Below are 24,931 nucleotides of genomic sequence, written 5' to 3' on the forward strand. Positions count from 1 at the left end.
GCCCCTTTTTGCAGCATGACGAGCACCTCCTGCTGCAATAAGTGCAAATGCTTTGTTGACATAGGACCGTGCCTTGGTGGGATGTTGGGTGGAGTGGACGTTAACTCCAGACAATAACCGTACTGGATAATTTTTCTGACCCACCTGTCTGTGGTGATGGATTTCCAGACTGGCAGGAACTGCTGGAGTCTCCCCCCGACCGATGTTGTATGGTCGGGGGGCAGTGACAAGGCGTCACTGCTTGTTGGTGGCGGAGGATCTGGAGTTGTTGTTTCCACGACCTCTGCCCTTGGCGCTGTTGCCACGATAGCCTCCTCTACTTTGCTTGTTGAAAGAGGTCTGCGCCCCACCTTTATTGTACTGTGTTTGCTGGGACATCTGGCCTCTGGAAACACCTCTATTGCTTGAGCGATGAAAAGTACTACCCCTGAATTGCTGGGACTGTAGAGCCCCCATGGACTTTGCAGTCTCGGTATCTTTCTTTATTTTTTCCAGGGTGGTATCCACCTCAGGTCCAAATAAACGATCAGGGTTGACAGGCTGATTGAGGATGGTGGTCTGTATCTCTGGTTTGAAGCCGGAGATTCGGAGCCAGGCCTGACGTCGCAACATCACACTCGTGTTAATGGCTCTGGCCGCGGTGTCCGCTGCGTCCAGTGCACATTTAATAGAAGCATTTGAGATGAGCTTCCCTTCCTGAATGAGCATCTCCGCTGCCTCCTTATACTGATCTAGCAAGTGTTGTAACAGGGTCTCTAGTGTATCGTAGTGTGCCCTGTCATATCTGGCCAAGAGTGCCTGAGTGTTTGAAATACGCCAGATATTGGCCGCTTGAGCCGCCACCCTCTTCCCTGATGCTTCTAGCACCTTAGATTCCTTGTCAGGGGGAGGAGCATCACCAGTGGTTTGTGAATTTGCCCTCTTGCGGGCATTAGAAACAACCAGAGAGTCTAACGGCAACTGGCCCTTGATGTAGGTGCCGGTCTATACTTTTTTTCAATCCTGGGGTTTACAACCCTGGCACGTGTGGGTTCCTTAAAAATGTCTGCAGCATGTTTCAGAACCCCCTTTAACATTGGCAGAGTCTTGACAGTCTTTTCAGAGGTGGAAAAGGTATCAAACAGGAAGTCCACTTCAACAGGGTCAGCATGCAGCTGGACGTCGTGATTTGTAGCCGCCCTCTCAATTAGAGCATTAAATGCTGCAGAATCCTCAGTAGGAGAGGTTTTGACATTGTACACCTGAGTGTCCGGGGCAGTTTGCTGATCCCCTGGGTCCCCTGCATCTGCCCATGAGTCCTGGTGATCCTCAGGATCAGTGTCAGCAGGGAAGTTGTACTCCTCATCGTCCCCTTCCCCAGCCTCCACATCTGAATAAGTGGGTGAGGGTGGAGCAATGGTCCGAGGCCGTGGATTAATCGGCTCAACCAGAACTGGGGAATCCGTAGAGGGCTTCTTACGCTTCAAAGGAATCGTGTAGGACTCCATAGGCTGTGCCGGCGTGATCTTTCTCTTGTAGAAGGTAAGTTTACCGGTGTCGGCGTCGATAAAGTGTTCCGACTGCTCCTCCATCAGGGGTTGTCAATGCTTCGAGCTCACAAGTGGCTGAGGAGGCTTCGACCCTGTAGACACCTTCAAGGGCGCGTCGTTGACCGACCTGGGTGCGAACGCCTTCGGCGCCACCTTTGGCGGCAGCGTGAACTGGATTGGCGCCGAGGACTTTGGCGTCTTGGCAGCCTGCTTCGGGGTGGAAGTATCCTTCGGATCGACCGCGGAAGCCTTGTTCCTAATGCGTTGCAATGAGTCCGACACCTGCTTTGCGAAGGATGCAGACGGTTTCGACGATCCGACAGACGTTCTCGGTCCACCAGCATGTGCAGACTCGAGCGCCGAACCCTTGGCTTTCTCCGGCCGATGTGCAGGATCAGCCCCTTTTGGTGCGCCGTGTCCTCCTTTCGTGACGACGGCTTTGAGCGCCGACGGTGTCGGGTCGGCAGCCCTGACAATTGGTTCTGGCGACCCAGTCTTTTGCTTGACGTCCTTGATCGATTTGGGCTCGACGCCCTTGAGAGACTTCGGCTCGACGCCCTTGAGCGACTTCACCGGATCGACAACCTTCTTCGGCTTCGGCTACCCCGACATGTCGGAAGACGAGGAGGCGACCAGAGCGACAGACGTCTTCTGTTTCGACGGCGTCTCTATCACTTTCGTTTTTGTCGACACCGAAGCTTTCACTTTCGGTTTCGGTTTGACCAATGGCGGCTCCGTCGAAGTGTCCGTAGCCGGGCCCGTAGGCGAGGCCGTGGATCCAGGTGTAAGATCTTGGGTAAGGCCATGTGGCGATCCCTCGACCTGAGCCTTAGTGATTGTTCGAACGGGGCATAGCTCTTCGCCTGAGCTTTCTTCCGTAGCCCCATAGGCCTCATTGTCGTTTCCTACCTCGTCGACAACTTCTTCTGTATTGAGCACTTCGACGTCCGCGTCGTAGTTGTAGTCGATCTCCTCCGCTGGAGTTGAAATCGGCTCTCGATCTTCGTGCTCGTCTGCTTCTTCCCCCTCGAAAATGTCCGCCGGGCCGTCTGCTGGGCCTCCTGGCACGCCACGCGCCGAAGTCGAATCGTCTTCTTGGAGCGAAAACGGGAACAAGCCATACAGTTGGCTTCATCGTGATCCGGCGACAGGCACTTGTTGCACACCGGGTGGACGTCGATGTGGGGATACTTTGAGTTGCACATGGGACATCCCTTGAACGGGCTCCGTTCCATGATGTGACGTCGAAAGTCTGGTTGCGTTGACTGGGCCTCGAGCACCAAAGAGCCACGCGACTCCTCTGGATGTCCGATTCGGGACCTGAGCCGGAACAGAGCTGGGCACCGAACGCAAGACAATACCGACGCTATAGGAAAAGGCATTCGGGCCTTAAGGAATGTTTATATCGATTCCGAACTGGAGAGATCGAATAGGCATCCGAACCCAATGGCGGAAAAAAACAATCTGGGGATGGAGTCGATGCCCATGCGCACTGTAGTCCAGGGGAGGAGCCACCTATCTCGTGATACTTCGAAGACTCTTCCAGGACAACAATGTGCAATCATCCGGACCCAACACTAGGCGGTGATCTATGCTATAGATATGAATTCAGCAGCCCACATGCCTCGAACAAGTAGTTATCAAACGTGGACATTCATTAGTGGTGATGTATTCAACTGTTCCTCCCTGTGCTTCTGCCAAAGTGACCACAGGATTACTTGGTTTAAAAAGGCTTTCTCTAGATCTGGATTTGGCTTTATCAATGGCCTGTTGTAAAACTTTATCAGTATACCCTTGTGCCTTAAATCCTAAAACCATTTCATTAAGGCAAAAATCGAAGTCATCAGAAGAACTACAGATTCTTTTTAATCTTAAAATCTCTCCGTACGGAATGCTAGATATCAGCTGCTTCGGATGCATACTTGTCGCATGAAGCGTCTAAATTTCTTTAATGTAGATTTCTACATCTAAAAACTCCATACGTATTTTGTTTATATGGGAAGTAAAATGCAAATTGAGAGAATTTTCATTTATATCCTGTACAAACTTGAGTGCTTGTTCCTCATTTCCCTGCCATAGGACAAAAATGTCATCTATATATCTTAAATAACAACATTTATTCTCATCTACCCATGTTTTGTGTTTGGTAGCTAGGACCTGTTCCTCCCACCAGCCAACATGTAAACACGCTACATATATGGTTGTCACATATGTGATGTGTTTCCGGGGTCCCGCACATAGGTGGGAATATTCATGTGCTTATGACTTTGATGAGGATCCCCTGGAAGAGAACACTCTCTTACCCAGAATCTGGGGAGAGACCGTATCTCAGAGGACCACTAGGCCTGAAGAGGTAGCCCTGTAGTCAAACCCTGTGGTGTGTCCCACGGCGGGGGGGGAGGGGAACGGGGGGGACAGAGGGGGATTTTAGCGATAGTCGATGTTTAAAGACCACGGAAGGTAGTACCCTCCATTCAATGGTAAACTGCTCTGTCTACAGGTGCCGTTACACTAGGTTGATATAATTAATACTCACTCTGTCAAGGGTCCTGCCTCGCCCGATCACCTATTTGGGTCCGGTACCCTGCTTTTGCAAAGTTGTGCCGGATGCCGGTGTATAAGTACATCCGTACGGAGCGGGAACTGTTGTCAATTGAAAGCAACAACCCCATTGTGACGTCAGTGCGTCGTCCTGACATTGCGTGTCAAGCTATGATTTCTGGGCAATGTAGTTTGTAGAGTTTGGAACGGTACATCAATTGGTTACGTTCACATCTTGGTGTGTGCTGTTCTGTGTCAATAAAAATTACTGCGTGTATGTAACATTTATTTATTCCTTTCCCTTTGGTGTGGTATTTAAGTGATGCATTGACGTGCAAGTGGTGTGCAGTTAATAAAAGTTCTGCTGTCAATGTGTGTGGTGGATCTTAGAAGAAAGTGGCCGTAACGGACCAGGGTAATGCCTGTGACCAGACCTTCCAACTATAGATAAATGCAGCGTGTCTGATGGCATGATGTTTATTTGTGATATGAATATCTCGTACACACTCCTGTTGTACATAGTGGTGTGTGAGTAGATTATTTATTTAGTTGACTCCATGGTATGGAGTTGTTCAAGCTATTTTGATGTGTTCACTGAGACAGCACATGCACCTCACCACTGAACAGGCAGTGGAGATGGCTACAACGTTCACCCGCTCCCAACCTCGTGGGCCTCTTGGGGAGGCCAAGAAACCTGGCCATCCTACTCAAGAGAAGCATGAAAAGAAGACCCCTAATAAAACTAGGCCCGAACTCCTGAGACCCCAGACTTATAAGACTGATATACCAATACATCGGGTCCCCAGTGCTTCGGTTGTGGCGAATAGGGCCACATTGTATGTCTGTGTCCCCACAAAAAACCTTTGGAAGAACCGATGGATGTCAGCTATGTCCCAAAATCGATACTATACACTGCTCAGATGGGGAGTGCATTTTATGTAAGTGTACATGTAAACAGACAACGGGTCATGGCTTTGTTTGACTCCGTGTGCCGGCAATCCGTCATCCAGGAGGACCTGGTTGACCCTAGCCAGATCGTGCCTGACGCCCTGGTGCATATAAGGTGCGTGCACGGGGATATTAAGCCCTACCCTGTAGCGGAAGTGTCACTTCACCCTGTCCATGGGTTCACCTCTAGCGTCCGGGTGGGGGTGTTGGCTGACTTTCCCGAGGGCTTAATCATAGGGACTGATAACCCCAGGTTCTTAAGGATGTTCCTGACCACCCTACAAGTCGAGAGCGATCGGAAAAAGCGGGGTGGCCCCGGGAAACCACCACATACAGCCCTTATCACCCCAAAAACATGGATCTTAGACAAGTATTTTAGGTATGCCCAAACCAATGGCCCCATGCTACGAAATGCCTGGCAAGCGGCACAGACTTCTAACGTCACCACACCTATGACTAACCCCCGTTATTTTCTTGACAATGGGCTTTTGAACCGAAAAGCAAATTCCGACGATCCCCCTCAGTTATTAGTTCTCTTAGCTGTTAGGGAACTTGTGCCCTTCTTCACTCATGCTCTCCTCACAGCAGGTCACACAGGGGCAGAAAAAACAACACAGTGTATAATGGTATTTTTACTGTCATGGGGTTTATAAGGTCGTAAAGAAACACTTCCAGGAATGCGAGGTCTGCCAATAAAGAACCCCATACCGACCTCCCTCGGTTCCCCTCCAGCCACTCTCGGTTGTCGGTAACCCGTTTGATTGAGTAAGGATGGATTTAATCGGCCCTTTACCGAAAACAAGAAATGGACATCGATACGCCCTGGTTATTGTAGATTATTCAACTTGCTACCCTGAGGCCTTTCCCCAGAGAGCACCTACCACCCAGAATATCACAGAGAAACTTATTGAGCTCTTCTGCAGAGTAAGTTTCCCCAGAGGGAATTCTGAAGGATCAGGGAACCCCTTTTGTTTCTCGTCTTATGAGAGAGGTGTGTCAGACCCTGAACATCGGTCATGTTAAAACGCTGGTTTACCACCCACAAACCGACGGACTAGTAGAGAGATACAACAGCACTCTGAAACAGACTTAGAGAAAAATGCTTAGGAATGAAGGAAAAGAATGGGACCAACTTCTTCCCCTCGCCTTATACGTCATACGTAGTCAAATCCAGAGTACTCTCGGGTGTTGCTCCTTCAAAATATTATATTGGAGACAGCCGCAATCACAACTGGATATGACAAAGGAGGCATGGGAGAAGGAAGAGGAATACACGACCCGGAGTTTTCTCGAATATACCCAAAAGCTCCAATCCCGAATAGGCAAACTTTGGGATCTCGCTTATTCCGATTTGGAAAAACACAAAGAAAGGCAGAAGTACCAATATGACAAAGGGAAGAAATGGCGACGGTTAGCCATTAACGATTGGGTCTTGTTCTTGCTTCCGTCCTCCTCCAGTAAGCTTAAGGCAGAAAGGATTGGCCCATATAAAGTAGTGGGTATGGTAGGAGAAAACACCTACATGGTCCAGGTAAAACCCTCCAAAGTGCAAATGTATCACATCAACCTGCTAAAGAAATGGTTGGGTGCGCTTCCTAAGGCAGCACATTTCGAATCACCAACAGAAGCTACCTGTACCCTTCCCCAGTCGGTGATAAATGACTCTCTATCCCCCCAGCAACAAGACTCTTTGGCTGCGATGCTGCGCCCTTTCTCTTCTCTGATCTCAGACATTCCATGGAGAACATCCTTAGTCAAACACGTTATTGAGGTAGTCCCAGGTAAGATTGTTAAACAACGCCCCTACCGCATTTGGCTGCCAGAAGGTAAGCCGTCAGAGACTAAGTCAGGGCCATGTTAGGGATGGGGGTTATCCGTCCTTTAAGAAGCGAATCGCCGTCCCCCATTGTCCTGGTTCCCAAACCAGACATCTCTATTTGTTTCTGCATTGACTTCAGGGCCGTTAGCTCCGTCTCCAAGTTTGATTCTTATCCTGTACCAAGGATCGACGAGTTGATTGACAAGTTAGGGGATGCTCATTATGTCACAACGCTAGACCTCACCAAAGGATACTGGCTAGTTCCCCTTCGAAAGAGGGACCAAGAGAAAACTGCCTTTTCCACGCCTGATGGTTTATACGAATTTACCGTCCTCCTGTTTGGTCTTCACGGAGCACCCGCTACCTTCCAAAGGCTAATGAACACCGTGCTCCGTGACTACCAACACTTCTCCTCTGCATATCTAGACGCTATTGTGCTATTTAGCGCCACATGGGTGGACCACGTAGAACATTGTCAGGAGATCTTCCAGGCCCTCCTGCATGCGGGTCTACATGTGAACACAAAAAATCCAAGGGTGGGGTTCAATAAGGTGCAGTACCCGGGTTATGTATTAGGCAATGGGGTAATCGAGCCACAGAAAGAGAAAGTGAGGACTATTATGGATAGCCCTCTTCCCTCCATTAAGAGGGAACTCAGAGCCTTTCTGGGATTGTTGGGGTATTACAGAAGGTTCATAGCCCAATATTATGAAATAGCAGGACCTCTCACGGATCTCCTAAAGAAAGAGGCCAAATCAAAGGATCCGTTGAATCCTTCGGAACCTGTGACAAACGCCTTCCATCACCTGAAGAGGGCAATACCATTTAGTCCTGTCTTATCTCCCGATTTCACTAAGCCCTTCATCCTTCGCTCCAATTCCTCTGACTGTGGGCTGGGGGCGGTCCTATCACAACTCTCCCCTGAGGGCATCGAGCACCTAATCCTTTTTATCAGTAGGAAGTTGTTTCCCCACGAGAAGCGATACCCTACAATTGAAAAGGAGTGTCTCGCCATAAAGTGAGCAGTTGACGAACTCCGTTATTATTTAGAAGAGAGCTGCTTCACCCGAAACATCGATCACGCTCCCCTTCAATGTATGAGCAGCAATAAGGGAAATAATCCCTGCATCCTTAGGTGGTTCCTTTCCCTGCGGCCCTTTGTTTTTTAAGTGAGGCACCGTAAGGGGGCCGAGAACGGGAGTGCTGACTTTCTGTACCGTATATTTCCTCTTCCCGAGCGGGAAAATCCTAGGGGTGGGGTATGTCACGTTTACCCCGTTCCATGCATGGGGACAGTTGGCCCTAACGAATGGTGGCATGTACCTTACAACGGGGGACCTCTCCTCTTTCCACAGCCGGAGGATTCCCTGGACTGTACTGTGTGTAGAAGCCCTCGGCAGGGGTTGCAGCCTTCCTGGACCGGATGAGGTTCCTTTAATTGGAAACTCCCACCGGAGGATCCCGCCCCCGATCCGTACTTCACCACCTCCAGGCCAATAACCGAAGAGGGAACGATGTCATGGGAGAGAGGAACAACTCCAGAAGACGCTGTCGTGAAGAAGACGCTAAGCCCGGGACTTCTAAGAAGGAGAAGGAGATACCGGACGAGAGTACCCCGTTGCTGCATACATCCGCACGAGATGAGTGCCCACGGACATCGGGAGAGCCAGGAGGTCAACGGATCCACGCTTCGCCCAGCCACGCTCCTGGAGGTGCGTGGCTCACACAGGTGCGGGCAAGGCTTTCAGAGTGAGCCGGAGGAGGGAGAAAGTCAGCAGTAGCGGGCGAGCCATTCCCTAACCCGTATCTCTCCGACCGCCCCTCACCTTTCACAAACATACCTGTCTATAGGAATTCCGTTGCACTGGGTGAACCCTCACTCCCTGTCCCTGGTGGAGGTAATCAGAGAGACCCTCTCACCAACTTTGTGCTTCTCTTCTTCCGACGACAATTCCGAGAAGACGGAGCGCCAGGAATACCGGACCCTAAGAAAAGGACTATTAAGAAAGGATTTAGAGGCATTATCCTTCCAGAACCCTGGCATTTTTGAGATGCTGTGTCTATATAGAAATAAAAGAACCGCATAGAACCTCTGTTGTGAACCTTGATCCTTTCGGCAATTCACACACGCTCAAGGAAATATCCCTCTTGTGTCAAAAAAATTGAGTCAGGGCTCTTCATGATAATCTCAGGTTTGCATCCATCACAAACCACACCAGAGCTTCCAAACCATTATCTCAAGCATTTAACTAAATACACTGTAAAAAAAAACGAAAACAGGTTGCTCCTGTCGGCAGAGCATGCTGGGTCTCTGCTTTTGGAAACTCATCAATTCCCCACCTCTAAATAAGGCAAAAAACAGAGGTTGGATGGAAAGCTTCTCAGCCAGGTTCTGGTGGATATGCAGTTGCCACTCAAATCTAAGTGAGGCCGTTGGCCAAGGTTAACCAGGTGGAAGATGAAATGCCAAATTTTGGCCCAACCTTTAGCCAACTGGTAGAGTGAGAGAGAGGTGAAATAATCAACCCTTTCTACTTTTAGAGGATCAAAAATCAGACAAATAAATGCCATCCTTAGTACTGTAAACGAAAAATAAAAGCCACATGTAGGCTTACTCTAACCACAATAAGACCCTTACAAAGGACAGTACACCGAGCAGATGATGCAGAGAAAAAATACATCTGTCATCCCCTAAATGTCCGAAATTGTAAAGCACATGGCTACTCAATGTCCCGGCTCTGCACTGACAAACTCACCTCCTATTTTGGCACCGTATGCAATGCCTGCCCCACAGATTCCATTATTTGCGACAGCAGCCACCTCCCCTGCACAGCGTGTACCATGCCTAAAAGGAAAAAACAACATGAATGCGAATGAAATGTTACACCCCAGGAATGCGACTAAAGGACAAGTTAGTTAGATTCGGTAACACCTTATCGTTTAGAGACAGGACATAACCGCAGATTACTTATCTTAGAATCCTCCTCAGGCGTCAGATTAGATCCAGACTATTGTTGTGACATCAACAGAGTTCATCTAAGCTCTCCCCCGACGCACTGACGTCAGTTTCTTTTGTTACTATTTTCGCGCCAACAAAACAGAGCCACTTAGAGAAACAGTCTCAGGAAACAGTGTGCCAAAAGGGAAAAATCTTGTATCAACAAGTGCAGAATGAAAGAATTGCATTTAAAAGTGAAGAGGGGATCCATAAGATAGAAAGGGACCAAACTATCTGAAAAATTATACGGAAAGCAGGATGCTCACCGAAGGACTGATTTCCAAGAAAGACGATGGGAAGCCGTAGGGAGTAGAAGCTACAAGACCGTGAGAAACATGGTATAGAACCAGTAAAAGAGGAAGCCCCAAAAAGGGATGCAACTTACAATCAGGGAATGCAAAGGGAGCAAGGACAATAGTACATATAGTCCAGGCTCAAAACAAATGGAATGAGCATGCACAGTGTGCTCAGCCACAGCAAGCAAATATAACAAATTAAGAGCCGCCGATCATCAAGGAAAAGATCCTGAGAAACAGATTTTGAAAAAGTAGCCCCCAATCATAGAATGATGGAGAAAAGAGAAAGAGATAACAATGAATGCTGAAGAGCATTGCTAGAAAAACAAGAACGGTAAAGAACAATTTACTTACCTTCGGTAACGATTTTTCTGGTGGATACAGTATCTGCCTGTGGATTCCTCACCTTGTGAATATCCCCTGCGCAGCAGCCATTCGGAATTTTTTGTAGCTCTCCACGCCGGCGTGGTCATGGACGACGTCACAGAGGGTACGACTCCGCTCACGACCCCGCTGACGTCACTGGATCCATAATAAGGCCTTGTCGGCATGATGATGTCAGTTCCGCCCCTTTTTTCCGAGGCACAGGGACGGACCGGACCGACATAAAGAAGTGCAGTATACAGAGTTCACAGTATTTGAACCAACACACCTAGTGTGAAGACAACTCAAAAGCTAAACCTAATTAAACATTTCCATTGGAAAATACATCATAAACAATTCATAAACACTTACAGGTATAGAAGAGTGGACAACGGGGAGGCGGGTGGGCATGTGAGAAATCCACAGGCAGATACTGTATACACCAGAAAAATCGTTACCGAAGGTAAGTAACTTGTTCTTCTGATGGATACATCTGCCAGTGGATTCTTCATCTTGTGAATAGAATCCCACAGCAGTCCCCACTCCCGGAGGAGGGTGTCCACTCTTCTATACCAGAAAATCCTGGATGACAGAGCGCGCAAAGTGGCCGTCCATCCTCACTTCAGAATCTAAGCAGTAGTGCTTCGCGAAAGTGGGGAGGGAGGCCCAAGTAGCCGCTTTGCAAATGTCCTCTACAGGCACACCTCTAGACAAAGCAGATGTAGAAGACTTTGCTCTAGTAGAGTGAGCTCTAATACCCTCTGGAGGTTCCTTACCAACCAGTGCGTAGCAGATCTTAATGCACAAGATAATCCATCTTGAAATTGTCCGCTTGTGCACCGCTCTTCCCTTTCTGCAGCCAGCAAATCCGACAAAAAGCTGGTCGTCCACATGATAGTCTTTAGTCCTATCGAGATAAAAGATCACCGCCCTCTTAGGGTCCAGACGGTGAAGCTGCTCCTCCTCCTTGCAAGGGTGAGGGGGAGGATAGAAAGTAGGAAGGGTAATAGACTGCCCCATATGGAAAGGAGTTATCGAACAAGTTACTTACCTTCGGTAACGATATATCTGTAAGAAACAGTACTTGGTATTAGATTCCTTACCTTAGAATATCCCCAGGCGTCAGACTGGATCCGGAAATTTTTGCGTAGCAGTACCCTTGCGCGTCGGTAGGCGTCGTCTGCGGCTACGCGTCCGGCGTCGGCATCGGGATGACGTCGCCGGAGTACTTAGATGCAGCCCTCGCACACTGACGTCAGTTCTTATACACAGCTTTTCCGCGCCAGAAACGCAGAGCCATGTTAAAAACCGACACTGGTGCCATTGAAACTAGGGCCCTGAAAGGGGATGACCTTAACCCTAGATATCGGTTCGCAGAAAGGGGAGGATGGGTCGGGCGGTAAGGAATCTAATACTAACTACTGTTTCTTACAGATATATTGTTGCTGAAGGTAAGTAACTTGTTCATCTGAAAGAAACAGGTTAGTATTAGATTCCTTACCTTAGAATAGATACCCCAGCAATACCAACCCCGGAGGTGGGTCTGCGAACCAATAATCACACCAGAAAATTCTGGAGGACGGAACGGCCAAAGAAGCCATCCCTCCGGACTTGGCTGTTCAGGCAGTAGTCTTGCGAACGTGTACAGCGAGGCCCACGTAGCCTGACAGATGTCCTGCAAGGGGACTTCCCGGCCCAGGGCAGTGGAAGCCGCCGTGGCCCGAGTGGAATGGGCCCTCAGCCCAACAAGAGGTTCCTTCTTAGCCAAGGAGTAGCATGCCTTGATACACAACACGACCCACCGAGAGATGGTCCGCTTGTGCACTGCCCGTCCCTTCTTAGCGCCCACGTAACCAACAAAGAGTTGGTCATCCACCCGGAACTGGCGTGTGCAATCAAGATAAAACAAGAGCGCACGTTTTGGGTCCAGACGATGGAGCCGCTCTTCCTCCTTTGAGGGATGCGGAGGCGGAAAGAAGGTGGGCAAGTGGACGGACTGCCCGATGTGGAAGGCTGTGACTACCTTGGGCAGGGTCTCGTCCGCCACACAACCTTGTCCGGATGGACAGAAAGGAAAGGAGGTTTGGAAGAAAGAGCCTGGAGCTCACTCACTCTACTGGCAGAGGTGATGGCAACCAGGAAAGCAGTCTTCAGAGTAAGAAGTCGGAGAGGACAGTTATGAAGTGGCTCAAAGGGAGAACACATCAGATAAGTAAGTACAAGGTTTAAGTCCCACTGAGGCATCAAGAATGGAACAGGAGGGAACATGTATGTGATGCCCTTAAGAAATCTATTTACAATAGGGGACTTGAACAGAGAAGGCTGATCAGGCAGCCTTAAGAAGGCAGAAAGGGCAGAAAGGTAGCCCTTGATAGTGCTCAGAGCAGAGCCCTGCTGCGCAAGAGAAAGAAGGAAGAGGAGAACCTCAGAAAGAGGGGCAGAGAGAGGATCCACAGCCTTTGCTGTGCACCATGCCACAAATCTGTTCCACCTGCAGGCGTATACCGACTTTGTGGAGGGACGCCTGGCTGTCAGAATCACAGTACAAACTTCAGGAGGCAAGTCAAATGGCCTCAACTGTCGCCGCTCAATCTCCAAGCATGGAGGTGGAAACTGGACAGGTTCGGGTGGAGGATCCTCCCCTGCTGCTGCGACAGAAGGTCCTCCTGCAGAGGCAGACGAATCGGGGGATTGACAGACATACTGAGTAGCTCAGGATACCAATACCTTCGCGCCCAGTCCGGAGCCACAAGGATGACTTGGGCCCGGTCGCGCTTGATCTTCTTCAGCACTCTGGGCAGAAGTGGCATAGGCGGAAAGGCGTACACTCGCAACGAAAAGCGTCTCCGAGTGAATGCCACCTTGGAAATTCCAATGCGCAGAACTGATGACATTGCGCGTTCTCTTCGGGGGCGAATAGATCTAACCAAGATTCTCCCCACTTCAGAAAGAGGCCTTGCGCCACATCCGAGTTCAGACGCCATTCGTGATCCATCATGCCCCGTCGGCTGAGTTAGTCTGCCCTGGCGTTCAGAGAACCTGACAGGTGTTGAATCGACCAGGGTAACGCCCTGATGTTCCAGCCACTGCCAGAGGCGCAGAGGGTCCATGACCTCACCCCGCCCTGTTTGTTGCAGTACCACAAGGCGGTGTTGTTGTCCGTGAACACCTGCACTACACTCCCCCGGACAGAGGGGAGGAATGCCTTCAGTGCTAGACGAATCGCCCTCAGCTCAAGAAGGTTGACATGGAGCCGGGACTCCGCCGGAGACCAGAGGCCTCTGATCTCCGCCTCTCCCATGTGGCCTCCCCAACCGAGGAGGGACGCGTCCGTCACAACTACATGCTCCGGTTGGGGTAGGGAGAGGGATCTGCCGCTGAACCAATCGCGGTCCGCGATCCACCACTGCAGCTGTCTCGCAGTGCCCTCCGAGATCAGGACATGGTCGGAACGGTTGCCTTGATGCTGGGCCCACTGAAACTTCAGGTCCCACTGCAGAAGCCGCATCCGCCACCTGGCGTGATGCACCAGAAGGATGCAGGAGGCCTTCAGCCCCAGAAGACGCAGCGTCAACCTGGATAAAGGCTGAAAGATTGGGATCAGAGCCTGAATATCCCGAACCCGCTGTTCGGGAGGATAAACCCGAAACTGCGCAGAGTTCAGAACCGCTCCAATTAAGAGGAGCTTCTGAGAGGGACACAGGTGTGACTTTGGCACATTGATAGAAAACCCCAGCTGGTGCAGGAGGTCTGCCGTCGTCTGGAGGTGGCTGACGACTGTCTGGGGCGAGCCCGCCTTCAACAACCACTCGTCGAGGTAGGGGAAGACTGAAACCCCTAAACTTCGCAGATGAGCTGCAACCTCCGCCATCACCTTCGTTAACACCCGTGGGGCGCTGGTAAGGCCGAAGGGGAGCACAGTAAACTGAAAGTGCTTGTGGCCTACCGTGAACCGCAGGGAGCGCCGGTGGGCCGGCGGGACGGGGATGTGAAAATAAGCGTCCTGCAAGTCCAACGCTACCATCCAGTCTCCTGGGTCCAGGGCAGCTAAGACCAGAGCCAGTGTCAGCATCTTGAACTTCTCTTTCCGGAGGAAGCCGTTGACATTCCGTAGGTCCAAGATAGGGCGTAGGCCCCCTTTGCCCTTCTTGGGTACCAGAAAGTAGTGGGAGTAACAGCCACACCCTACTTCTGGCCCAGGAACGCGCTCGATGGCCCCCTTGGCCAAGAGGGCCGTAACTTCCTCTCGTAGAGGTTTCAAGTGATCCCCCGACACGCGGTGGTATTGCGGTGGCATGGCTGGAGGGGTCGTTTCGAAGGGGAGGGAGTAGCCCCTTCGGACGATTTGCAGCACCCACCTGTCCGAAGTGACAGTGCGCCAGTGGAAGTGGTGATGGCGAACCCTGCCCCCCACTGGCATCACATGGGCCTGAAAGCATGGACTAGGAGGGCTTAGAGGCGGATGCGGGAGGGGAAGGTGTGGACTGGCCTCGCTGTTGTCCCCGACCGCCGCCACGGTGGTTTCCACGGCCGCCACCGCGCTGGATGTTAGGCTGTGGTGCGTGGCTGGCAGCACGTGTGGGAGCGCCCCTTCCTTGGCCACGAAAGGAGCAGAAGGCACCCGTTTGCTGGCGCGGGGCCGAGAGGCCCAAGGACTTAGCCGAAGCCCTGGAGTCCTTAAAGCGCTCAAGCTCATGGTCTGCCTTGTCGCCAAAGAGGCGACGGCCATCAAAAGGCTTGTTCATAAGGGTTTTTTGGACATCAGCCGAAAAGTTGGCGGACCTCAACCAGGCGTGGCGACGAATCGCCACCGTCGTTGCCATCGCTCTGCCCAGTGAGTCTGTGGTATCCAGCCCACACCGGATAGAAAACCGTGCCGCATCTCGACCCTCCGCAACGGCTTGGGCGAGTTTAGTCTGGAGCTCCGCCGGACATTGTGGCAGCACGTCCGCAACCGTGTCCAACAGAGAGTGGGTGTAGCGGCCCAAGAGGCATGCGGTGTTGGCTGACCGCAGTCCCAAACTCAGGGAGGAGAATACCTTATTACCGTATTGCTCATACCTCTTGGATTCCCGATCGGGCGGAGCCGTCAGGAATGCGGTCTGTGAGTTAGAGGCCTGGTTGACCAGACTCTCGGGGGTAGGGTGGGAGGACAGGAAGCAAGGGTCACCTGGAGCCGGGCGGTGGCGTCTGGCCACGTTCCTATCTACAGGCTGACCTGTAGCGGGCCTGGACCAAGTGGCCAAAAGAACATCCGTCAAGGCCTCATTAAACGGCAGCAGAGGCTCAGCCGAGCTTGACTGCGGTTTAAGGACCTCAGTGAGGAGATTAGTCCTCACGGCCACGACGGGGAGCTCAAGGGCCAAGGCCTTGGCTGCCCTCATCAGCACCACGCTGTAGCTAGCCCCCTCTTCCGAAGCCACGGTAGGAGGGGAGACAAAACCAGTGTCTGGCGAAGTGTCCAGACCACTGGCATCCCCAAGCTCACCTGCTGAGACTGACACACTCGTGTCAGAGGGGCCTCAGACCCCTCCCAATACTCCTCGTCACCCATCTCCTGATAGTCAGGGTTGTCAAAGGATGGGGCCGGTTCATTGAAGTAGAAGTCTCAAAGCGACGGTAAGGCATCGGGGACGGCGCCGCCCAGAGGCGGCGCCGGAGGTGACACCCTGGGGGTCGGCGCCGGTGAGGTCGTCAGGTCAACCGGCGACGACCAGGATACGGAACCAGATCCAGTGGGGCCCTGCGGCGCCGGTACCGAAGTCGCCGGCGGCGTCGGGGCCGAAGCACCCGACGGCGTCGAGGCCGAAGCCCCCGACCCGCTGGGGCCCCCAGACGGGGCCGCAGGGCCCGAAGGCACCGCGGAACCCGACGGAGGAGAGAGCGACCTCATGGCCATGAGGAAGCGCTCGATCTCCTCCGGCGTCGCGTCCCGCCCAGAGACCGGTGAGCATGAAGCAGGCCGCGATGCCTGCGACTCCGACGGAGCCGCGTGGGCGGTATCACCTAAACCCCCTGCTGCATCGCGCGAGCGTCGGGGGGAGTCGGAAGAGCGATGATGCCTCTTCAACTTCTTGTGCTTACCTGAGGACTTCAAGCCCGAAGACCGATGACGACTCCCGGAGCTATGGTGGCTCCGACCCCGCGACCGGTCCCTCGAGCTCCGTCCGGACCGGGACCTCGAGCGGCGCGGGGCCGACTGCCGGAGCTCGAGCCGCTTGCGGAACCGCTTCCACCTACCTTTGGACGTCAGGGCTAAGCAGTCGGGGCAGGCCTTGTCGTCGTGGTCAAAGCCCAGACAGTTAGGGCACCGGCGATTGGGGTCGGTAACCGACATCAGTCGGTCACAGTCTTTGCAAATTTAAACCCGGGCATCCCTACCGGCACCGTCGGAGTCGTGTAGACTCCGAAAAGGATCAAAAATGATCGAAAAAGTTTAGTCAAAAATTGACTACGGGTACCACTTTTTCCGATCGGCGCTTGCTGGCGCGGAAAAAAGAAGAACTGATGTCAGCGCGCGAGGGTGGCGTCTAAGTACTCCGGCACCGTCATCCCGGCGCCAACGACGCCGACGACGGACGCGGAGTCGCAGACGGCGCCTACCGACGCGCAAGGGTACTGCTACGCAAAAATTTCCGGATCCATTCTGACGCCTGAGGATATTCTAAGGTAAGGAATCTAATACTAACCTGTTTCTTTCAGATACCTTAGGCAGAAAAGCATCCCTGGTCCTGAGTACCATTCTTTCAGCATGAATAGTCAAGAATGGGGGTTTCGAACTTAGAGCTTGAAGTTCACTAACCCTCCTTGCCGAGGTAATTGCTACCAGAAAAACGGTCTTAAAGGACAGTAACCTCATGGGACACTTGTGCAAAGGTTCAAAGGGTGAACCCATCAAGTAGGTCAACACAAGATTTAAATCCCATTGAGGCATGACAAAAGGAGTAGGAGGGAATTTGTTGGTAAGACCTTTAAGAAATCGCAACACAATAGGTGACTTAAACAAAGACGGCTGGTTCGGCAAACAGAGAAATGCCGACAAGGCCGATAAATGACCTTTTACAGTTGCCACAGCAAAACTCTGCTGGGCCAAAGAAAGAGCAAACCAAAGTATATTGGACAAACAAGCTCTTAAAGGGTTTTAGACCATCTATAAGAATAAATTGACTTGGTGGAAAGCCGCCTGGCAGAAAGAATAACATCCACCACGTCAGGCGGGAGAGAAAAAGAACTCAGGTTGCCCTGTTCAATCTCCAGGCATGAAGGTGTAAGCTCTGGTGGTGGGGGTGTAGAACCTGCCCCTCCATCTGAGAGAGGAGATCTACCTTGAAAGGGAGACGGAGCGGCGGCACGAGGAGAGTTGGAGAAGATCTGTGTACCACACCCTTCTTGGCCAATCCGGGGCGATCAATATGACTTGGGCTCAGTCTTGGCGAATCTTCCTCAGAACCCGAGGAATCAAGGGTATGGGAGGAAACACATAAAGGAGTTGTGAACCCCAACTCAACTGAAACGCGTCCCCCAAAGCTCCCTGCATCGGATACTGGAGACTGCAGAATGACGGGCAGTGAGCGTTCTCGTGAGTGGCGAACAGGTCCACCTGAGGAGTTCCCCACGTCTGAAAGACGTGACGAACCACCTCCGGATGAAGTCTCCACTCGTGGTCGGCCGAGAACTGCTCACTGAGACTGTCTGCACGTACGTTCAGAACTCCGGCAAGATGATTTGCCATCAGACAAATCTGATGGTCCTGAACCCAGGACCAGACGCAGAGCCTCTTTGCAGAGACACTGCGACCCTACTCCTCCCTGTTTGTTGACATACCACATCGCGGTAGTGTTGTCCGTCAGGAGTTGAACCGAATGACCGCGAAGAGAAGGGAGGAAGGCCTTGAGCGCCAGACGTATCGCCCGCAACTCCAGAAGGTTGATATGAAGCAACCTTTCCTCCGGAGACCAAAGACCCTTGATCTCCAGATCCCCAGATGAGCACCCCACCCTAGAGTGGATGCATCCATTGTCACTGTGGCAACCGATGGAGGAAGATGGAAAGGCCTTCCTTGAAACAGATTGCCTTCCACGCTCCACCAAGACAGATCCGCCGCAGCTTCTCTGGAGATCCTGACTAACACCCTGAAATCTCCGTTGTGCTGATACCACTGCCTGCGGAGGCACCACTGGAGCGCCCTCATATGCCAGCGTGCATGGTTGACCAACAGAATGCAAGAAGCCATCAGACCGAGCAGACGAAGTACCTTCAGGACTGAAACGACCGCTCCATCTATACTACTATTATAAAGGAAGAACTTTGAGGCTTTGAGGCGGGTAAACTCGGGAACCACAGCGCCAATCCACACACCTGATACATCTTTGTAATCCTCAGGGTGTGCAGATGGACATAGGCTATATAAAGTTAAAAAAAACGTTATATTTAAAAAAAAATTACATTAAAAAAAAAGTAGTCTCTGAGAAGTAGCGCCGGCCGCGACCTGCGTGTTCACGTCAGGAGCGCGAGGAGGAGCGGCGGACATGGCGCAGGGGAGGAGCGGTGACGAGCGGCCGTGAGGAGCTGCGGACCGGGCGGACATGGCGCGGGGAGGAGCGGTGACGAGCGGCCGGTGAGGAGCAGCGGACCGGCGGGAAGAGAGGTGAGCGGTAGAGCGGTGAACTGAGGAGCGGCGAAGAACAGAGGTGAGCGGCGGAGCGGTGAACTGAGGAGCAGCGGCTGAGGTAAGGCTCCGGGGGACAATGTCGGGGCAGGTGGGGGACTCAGAGCGCCTTAACACGGACAATGTCGGGGCAGGCGGGGGTCGGGGCAGGCGGGGGACGGGGACTTACGCACATTCTGTTGACAGACCGTGGTAGAGGCCTTTGCATAGTGGTAAGTCTGTCACCCAAGCTGGGCTGCGTTGATAGATTCACCGGATTTCGAAAATCAAACATCAGAACATTGCATAAACAAGGAAGTAAGACTGCAATTTATCATCGATCAGTGGGCACAGAATGACTTAACCAAAAGTGATCAGCATCATAGAAAACACTAACAGTGAGTCACTAAAAGGAATTAAATGCAACGTTTACACACAGTGTCCTCTGTTTTATACTGCCATAATTGTGTACTTTTCAGCATTTCACAAGGTAAGGCTCCGGGGGACAATGTCGGGGCAGGCGGGGGTCGGGGCAGGCGGGGGACAGGGCGGGCGGGGGCCCAAAATGCTGGACAATGTCGTGGCAGGCGGGGGTCGGGGAAGCCTGATTGCTCCCGGACAACGTCGGGACGGGCTGCTAGTTGTGAAATAAAGGAATCATTTCCTGTATGTCGCAAATTCGTTGTGGAGGAGGAAAGGCCCGACATACAGTTGTATCCAGTACCGCACCTATGAACAGGTTGCGCTGGGAGGGCACCAGGTGAGATTTGGGTACATTTATCGAAAAACCCAACCTGTACAACAACTGAGTTGTAACCTGCAGATGATGGAGCACCTTCTCTGGAGATTCCGCTTTGATCAGCCAATCGTCCAAATAAGGGAATACCGGTATCCCCGACTTTCTGAGATGTGCCGCCACCACAGCCATCACCTTGATGAAGACTCGAGGTGCAGTAGTAGGACCAAACGGAAGGACCGCAAACTGGTAATGTTGCGAACCAACCGTGAAACGGAGATACTTCCTGTGCGACTTCAGAATGGGGATATGGAAATAAGCATCCTGTAAGTCGATCGACACCATCCAGTCTTCTTCCAGCAGCGCTTGAAGAACCTGCGCAAGGGTGAGCATCTTGAACTTCTCCTGCTTCAGGTAAAGGTTCAAGATCCTGCCATCCTTCTTGCGGATCAGGAAATACCGGGAGTAGCATCCCTGACCCCTTTCCTGCTCCGGAACCACCTCTATCGCACCTTTTCTTAACAGTGCCAGGACTTCCTCCTGCAGGAGCAGCAGGTGGTCATCCGTGCAAAACCCTTGGCAAGGAGGGTAATTTGGGGGAAATTCCCGAAGAACAAGTTACTTACCTTCGGTAACGCTTTTTCTGGTAGATACTATATCTGCCTGTGGATTCCTCACCTTGTGAATATCCCCCTTGCGCCAGCAACGTTCGGAAATTTTCTTCGTAGTACGCCGACGTGGGCGACGTCACAGGAGCACGGCATCGCGCGCGACTCCGTCTGACGTCACCGACCCCATATCAGGCCCACGCCGGCGTGATGACGTCAGTTCCGCCCTTTTTTCCGTGCCTTCGAGGCACACGGACGGACCAACGATAGCAAATATGCAAATATACAATGTACACAGTACATATAGAACAAAATCAATACAATAGTATAAACCATATATACAGAAAGACCAGGTATAGCAGAGTGGACAACGGGGAGGCGGGTGGGTCAGTGAGGAATCCACAGGCAGATATAGTATCTACCAGAAAAAGCGTTACCGAAGGTAAGTAACTTGTTCTTCTGATAGATACATCTGCCGTGTGGATTCCTCACCTTGTGAATAGATTCCCACAGCAGTCCCCACTCCCGGAGGAGGGTGTCCACTCTGCTACACCAGGAAATCTTGGAGGACAGAGCGCGCGAAGTGGCCATCCCTCCTCACCTCGGTATCCAAGCAGTAATGCTTCGCGAAAGTGTGGAGGGAGGCCCAAGTCGCGGCCCTGCAAATATCCTCAACAGGTACACCCCTAGACAAAGCAGATGTTGCAGACTTTGCCCTAGTTGAATGTGCTCTAATACCCTCAGGAGGGTCCTTACCCGCAAGGGAGTAGCAGATCTTGATGCACAGGATTATCCACCTGGAAAGAGTGCGCTTGTGCACCGCTCTGCCCTTCTTGCAGCCAGCAAAACCAACAAACAGCTGGTCGTCCATCCGGAAGTCTTTAGTCCTGTCCAGATAGAAAGACACCGCCCTCTTAGGGTCCAGGCGATGCAGTCTCTCCTCCTCCTTGGAAGGATGTGGGGGAGGATAGAAGGTAGGAAGGGTAATGGACTGCCCAAGATTAAAAGGAGTCACCACCTTAGGCAGAAAAGCAGCCCTGGTCCTAAGAACCATCCTTTCAGCATGAATGGTCAGGAATGGGGGTTTAGAACTTAGAGCTTGAAGCTCACTTACCCTCCTTGCCGAGGTGATTGCAACGAGGAAGATCGTTTTAAAAGAGAGAAGCCTCAATGGACACTTGTGCAAGGGCTCGAAGGGAGAACCCATTAAAAAGGTCAGCACAAGATTCAAATCCCAGTGAGGAACAATAAAAGGGGTAGGAGGGAACATATTTATGAGACCCCTCAAGAATCTCAAAACCACCGGAGATTTAAAGAGAGAGGGTTGATCCGGCAAACAGAGAAACGCCGATAAGGCCGAAAGATACCCCTTGACCGTAGCAACAGCCAAACCTTGCTGCGCCAGACAAAGAGCAAATTGTAAAATATTAGATAAATGAGCCTTCAAAGGGTCAATATCTCTCTTCCTGCACCAAGAAACAAATTTCGACCACCTATAGGAGTAGATGGACTTAGTGGTGTCACGCCTGGCAGAGAGAATGACATCCACCACATCGTGAGGGAGAGAAAAAGAACTCAAGTTGCCCCGTTCAATCTCCAGGCATGAAGGTGTAATGTCTGGAGGTGGGGGTGTAGAACCTGCCCCTCCATCTGAGAGAGAAGGTCTGCCCTGTGAGGGAGACGGAGCGGCGGGTGAGAGGAGAGGTGGAGTAGGTCCGAATACCACACCCTTCTTGGCCAATCCGGGGCGACCAATATGACTTGGGCCCGGTCTTGACGAATCTTCCTCAGAACCCGAGGAATCAAGGGTATGGGAGGAAACGCGTAAAGGAGTTGATTTCCCCAACTCAACTGAAACGCGTCCCCCAAGGCTCCTTGCATCGGATACTGGAGACTGCAGAATGACACGCAGTGCGCATTCTCGCGAGTGGCGAATAGATCCACCGAGGAGTCCCCCACATCTGAAAGATGTCGTGAACAACCTCCGGGTGAAGCCTCCACTCGTGGTCGGCAGAGAACTGCCGACTGAGACTGTCCGCACGAACGTTCAGAACTCCGGCCAGATGATTTGCCACCAGACAAATCTGATGGTCCTGAACCCAGGACCAGAGACGCAGAGCCTCTCTGCAGAGACACTGCGACCCTACTCCTCCCTGCTTGTTGATGTACCACATCGCAGTCGTGTTGTCCGTCAGGACTTGAACCGAACGACCGCGAAGGGAAGGGAGGAAGGCCTTGAGCGCCAAACGTATCGCCCTTAATTCCAGAAGGTTGATGTGAAACAACCTCTCTTCCGGAGACCAAAAACCCTTGACCTCCAGGTCTCCCAGATGAGCACCCCACCCGAGAGTGGATGCATCCGTTATCACTGTGGCCACTGATGGAGGCAGTTGAAAGGGCTTTCCTTGCGACAGATTGCCTTCCACGCCCCACCAAGACAGATCCGCTGCAGCTTCTCTGGAGATCTTCACTGACTCCCTGAGATCTCCGTTGTGCTGATACCACTGCCTGCGGAGGCACCACTGGAGTGCCCTCATGTGCCAGCGTGCATGACTGACCAACAGTATGCAAGAAGCCATCAGACCGAGCAGGCGAAGAACCTTCAGGACCGGAACGACCGCTCCATTGTAGAATAAAGGAATCATCTCCTGAATGTCGTGAATCCTTTGAGGTGGAGGGAATGCACGACATACAGTAGTGTCCAGTACCGCACCTATGAACAGGTTGCGCTGGGAGGGCACCAGGTGAGATTTGGGTACGTTTATCGAAAAACCCAACCTGTGTAACAACTGAGTTGTCTCTTGCAGATGATGGAGCACCTTCTCCGGCGACTCTGCTTTGATCAGCCAGTCGTCTAGATAAGGGAATACAGGAATCCCTGACCTTCTGAGATGCGCAGCCACCACTGCCATCACCTTGGTGAAAACTCGAGGCGCAGTAGTAAGTCCAAAGGGAAGGACCGCAAACTGGTAGTGCTGCGATCCCACCGTAAAACGGAGATACTTCCTGTGCGACTTCAGGATTGGGATGTGAAAATACGCATCCTGCAAGTCGATTGACACCATCCAGTCTTCTTCCATCAGCGCAAGAAGAACCTGAGCAAGGGTGAGCATTTTGAACTTCTCCTGCTTGAGATAGAGGTTCAAAACCCTGAGATCCAGGATCGGCCGAAGCCTGCCATCCTTCTTGGGAATCAAGAAATACCGGGAGTAGCACCCTTGACCCCTCTCCTGCTCTGGAACCACCTCTATTGCACCCTTTCGAAACAGTGCCAGGACTTCCTCCTGCAGGAGAAGCAGGTGGTCCTCCGAACAAAAACCTTGGCAAGGAGGGTAATTGGGAGGGAACTCCTGAAAAGGAAGAGCATACCCATTCTCTACGAGATTGAGAACCCAAAGATCTGATGAAACCGATTCCCAATCTCGTAGAAAATGAGTAAGCCGACCCCCTACTGGCCCTACATGATCCAGAATGGTGGATCTAGGGCTGCTTTGCTGATGCGGGTGGGGGCTGGGCATTATTGGAGGAAGTGGAGGAAGAGGAGACTTGACGTCCACGTCCACGACCCTTTTGTCTACCTCTATAGGAATTATATAGAGGGTTCTGCTGCTGTTGCTGCTGTTGTTGACCTTGCTTGAAGGGACGAAAAGAAGATCTACCAAATCCTCTGAATTTTCTAGTCGTCGACCCTCTCATCTGTAGACCCAAAGATCTTGCAGTGGCACGGCTGTCCTTAAACCTTTCCAAGGCTACATCAGCCTTTTTACCAAAAAGGCCAGTTCCTTCAAAAGGCAAGTCCAGCAATGTAGACTGTACATCCGCAGAGAAATCCGATGACTTTAACCATGCGGCCCTCCTGGTCGCAATAGAGGAACCCATAATTCTAGCAACAGAATCCACAGTGTCCATGCCGCTCTGAATGACCATGCGCGCAGCAGCTTGAGTGTCAGAGATCACTTCATTAAAGTTTTTCCTATCTTCCTCAGGAAGTTTAGGTGACAATTGCTTCACTGAGTCCATCAGAGCATGTACATACCTTCCTAAAAGGCAAGTAGCATTTGTTGACTTAAGAGCCATGCTCTCAGAAGAGAAAGTCTTCTTCGCAGACTGATCTGACTTCTTTGATTCTTTGTCAGCTGGCACTTGAGGGAAAGAGCCTGCAACCCTATTAGAGCAAGCCGCCTGTACCACAAGACTTTCCGGAGATGGATGTGAAGAAAGGAATGCAGGGTCATCAGGAGCCACCCTATAGCGTCTTGCAATAGCTCTCGAAACTGCAGGAGCAGATAATGGCTCTTCCAAACCTCTTTAATTGGATCAGTCAAGGCATCAGTAAATGGCAGTGTAGGTTCCACAATTGAAGAGGGAGAGTGCAAGACTTCAGTAAGGATGTAGGGCTTGTACTCAACTGTGGGCAGCTTCAAGTTGAGAAGATCAGCAGCCTTC

The 24,931-nt window shown here is 51.7% G+C and overlaps 1 protein-coding gene across 5 annotated transcripts in view; it reads right to left on the bottom strand.

The window, feature by feature from the left end:
• Positions 1–24,931, bottom strand: part of PCSK4 (proprotein convertase subtilisin/kexin type 4) — a 361,577-nt gene that overhangs the window by 180,762 nt on the left and 155,884 nt on the right. For all 5 annotated transcript variants that reach the window (XM_078670994.1, XM_078670991.1, XM_078670992.1 and 2 more), the window contains one exon: positions 9,594–9,682. In XM_078670994.1, the coding sequence (XP_078527120.1) occupies positions 9,594–9,682 (89 nt within the window). The remainder of the gene's footprint in view (positions 1–9,593; positions 9,683–24,931) is intronic.

This window comes from Lissotriton helveticus, chromosome 12 (genome assembly GCF_964261635.1).
Source record: "Lissotriton helveticus chromosome 12, aLisHel1.1, whole genome shotgun sequence".
Lineage (NCBI taxonomy): Eukaryota > Metazoa > Chordata > Amphibia > Caudata > Salamandridae > Lissotriton > Lissotriton helveticus.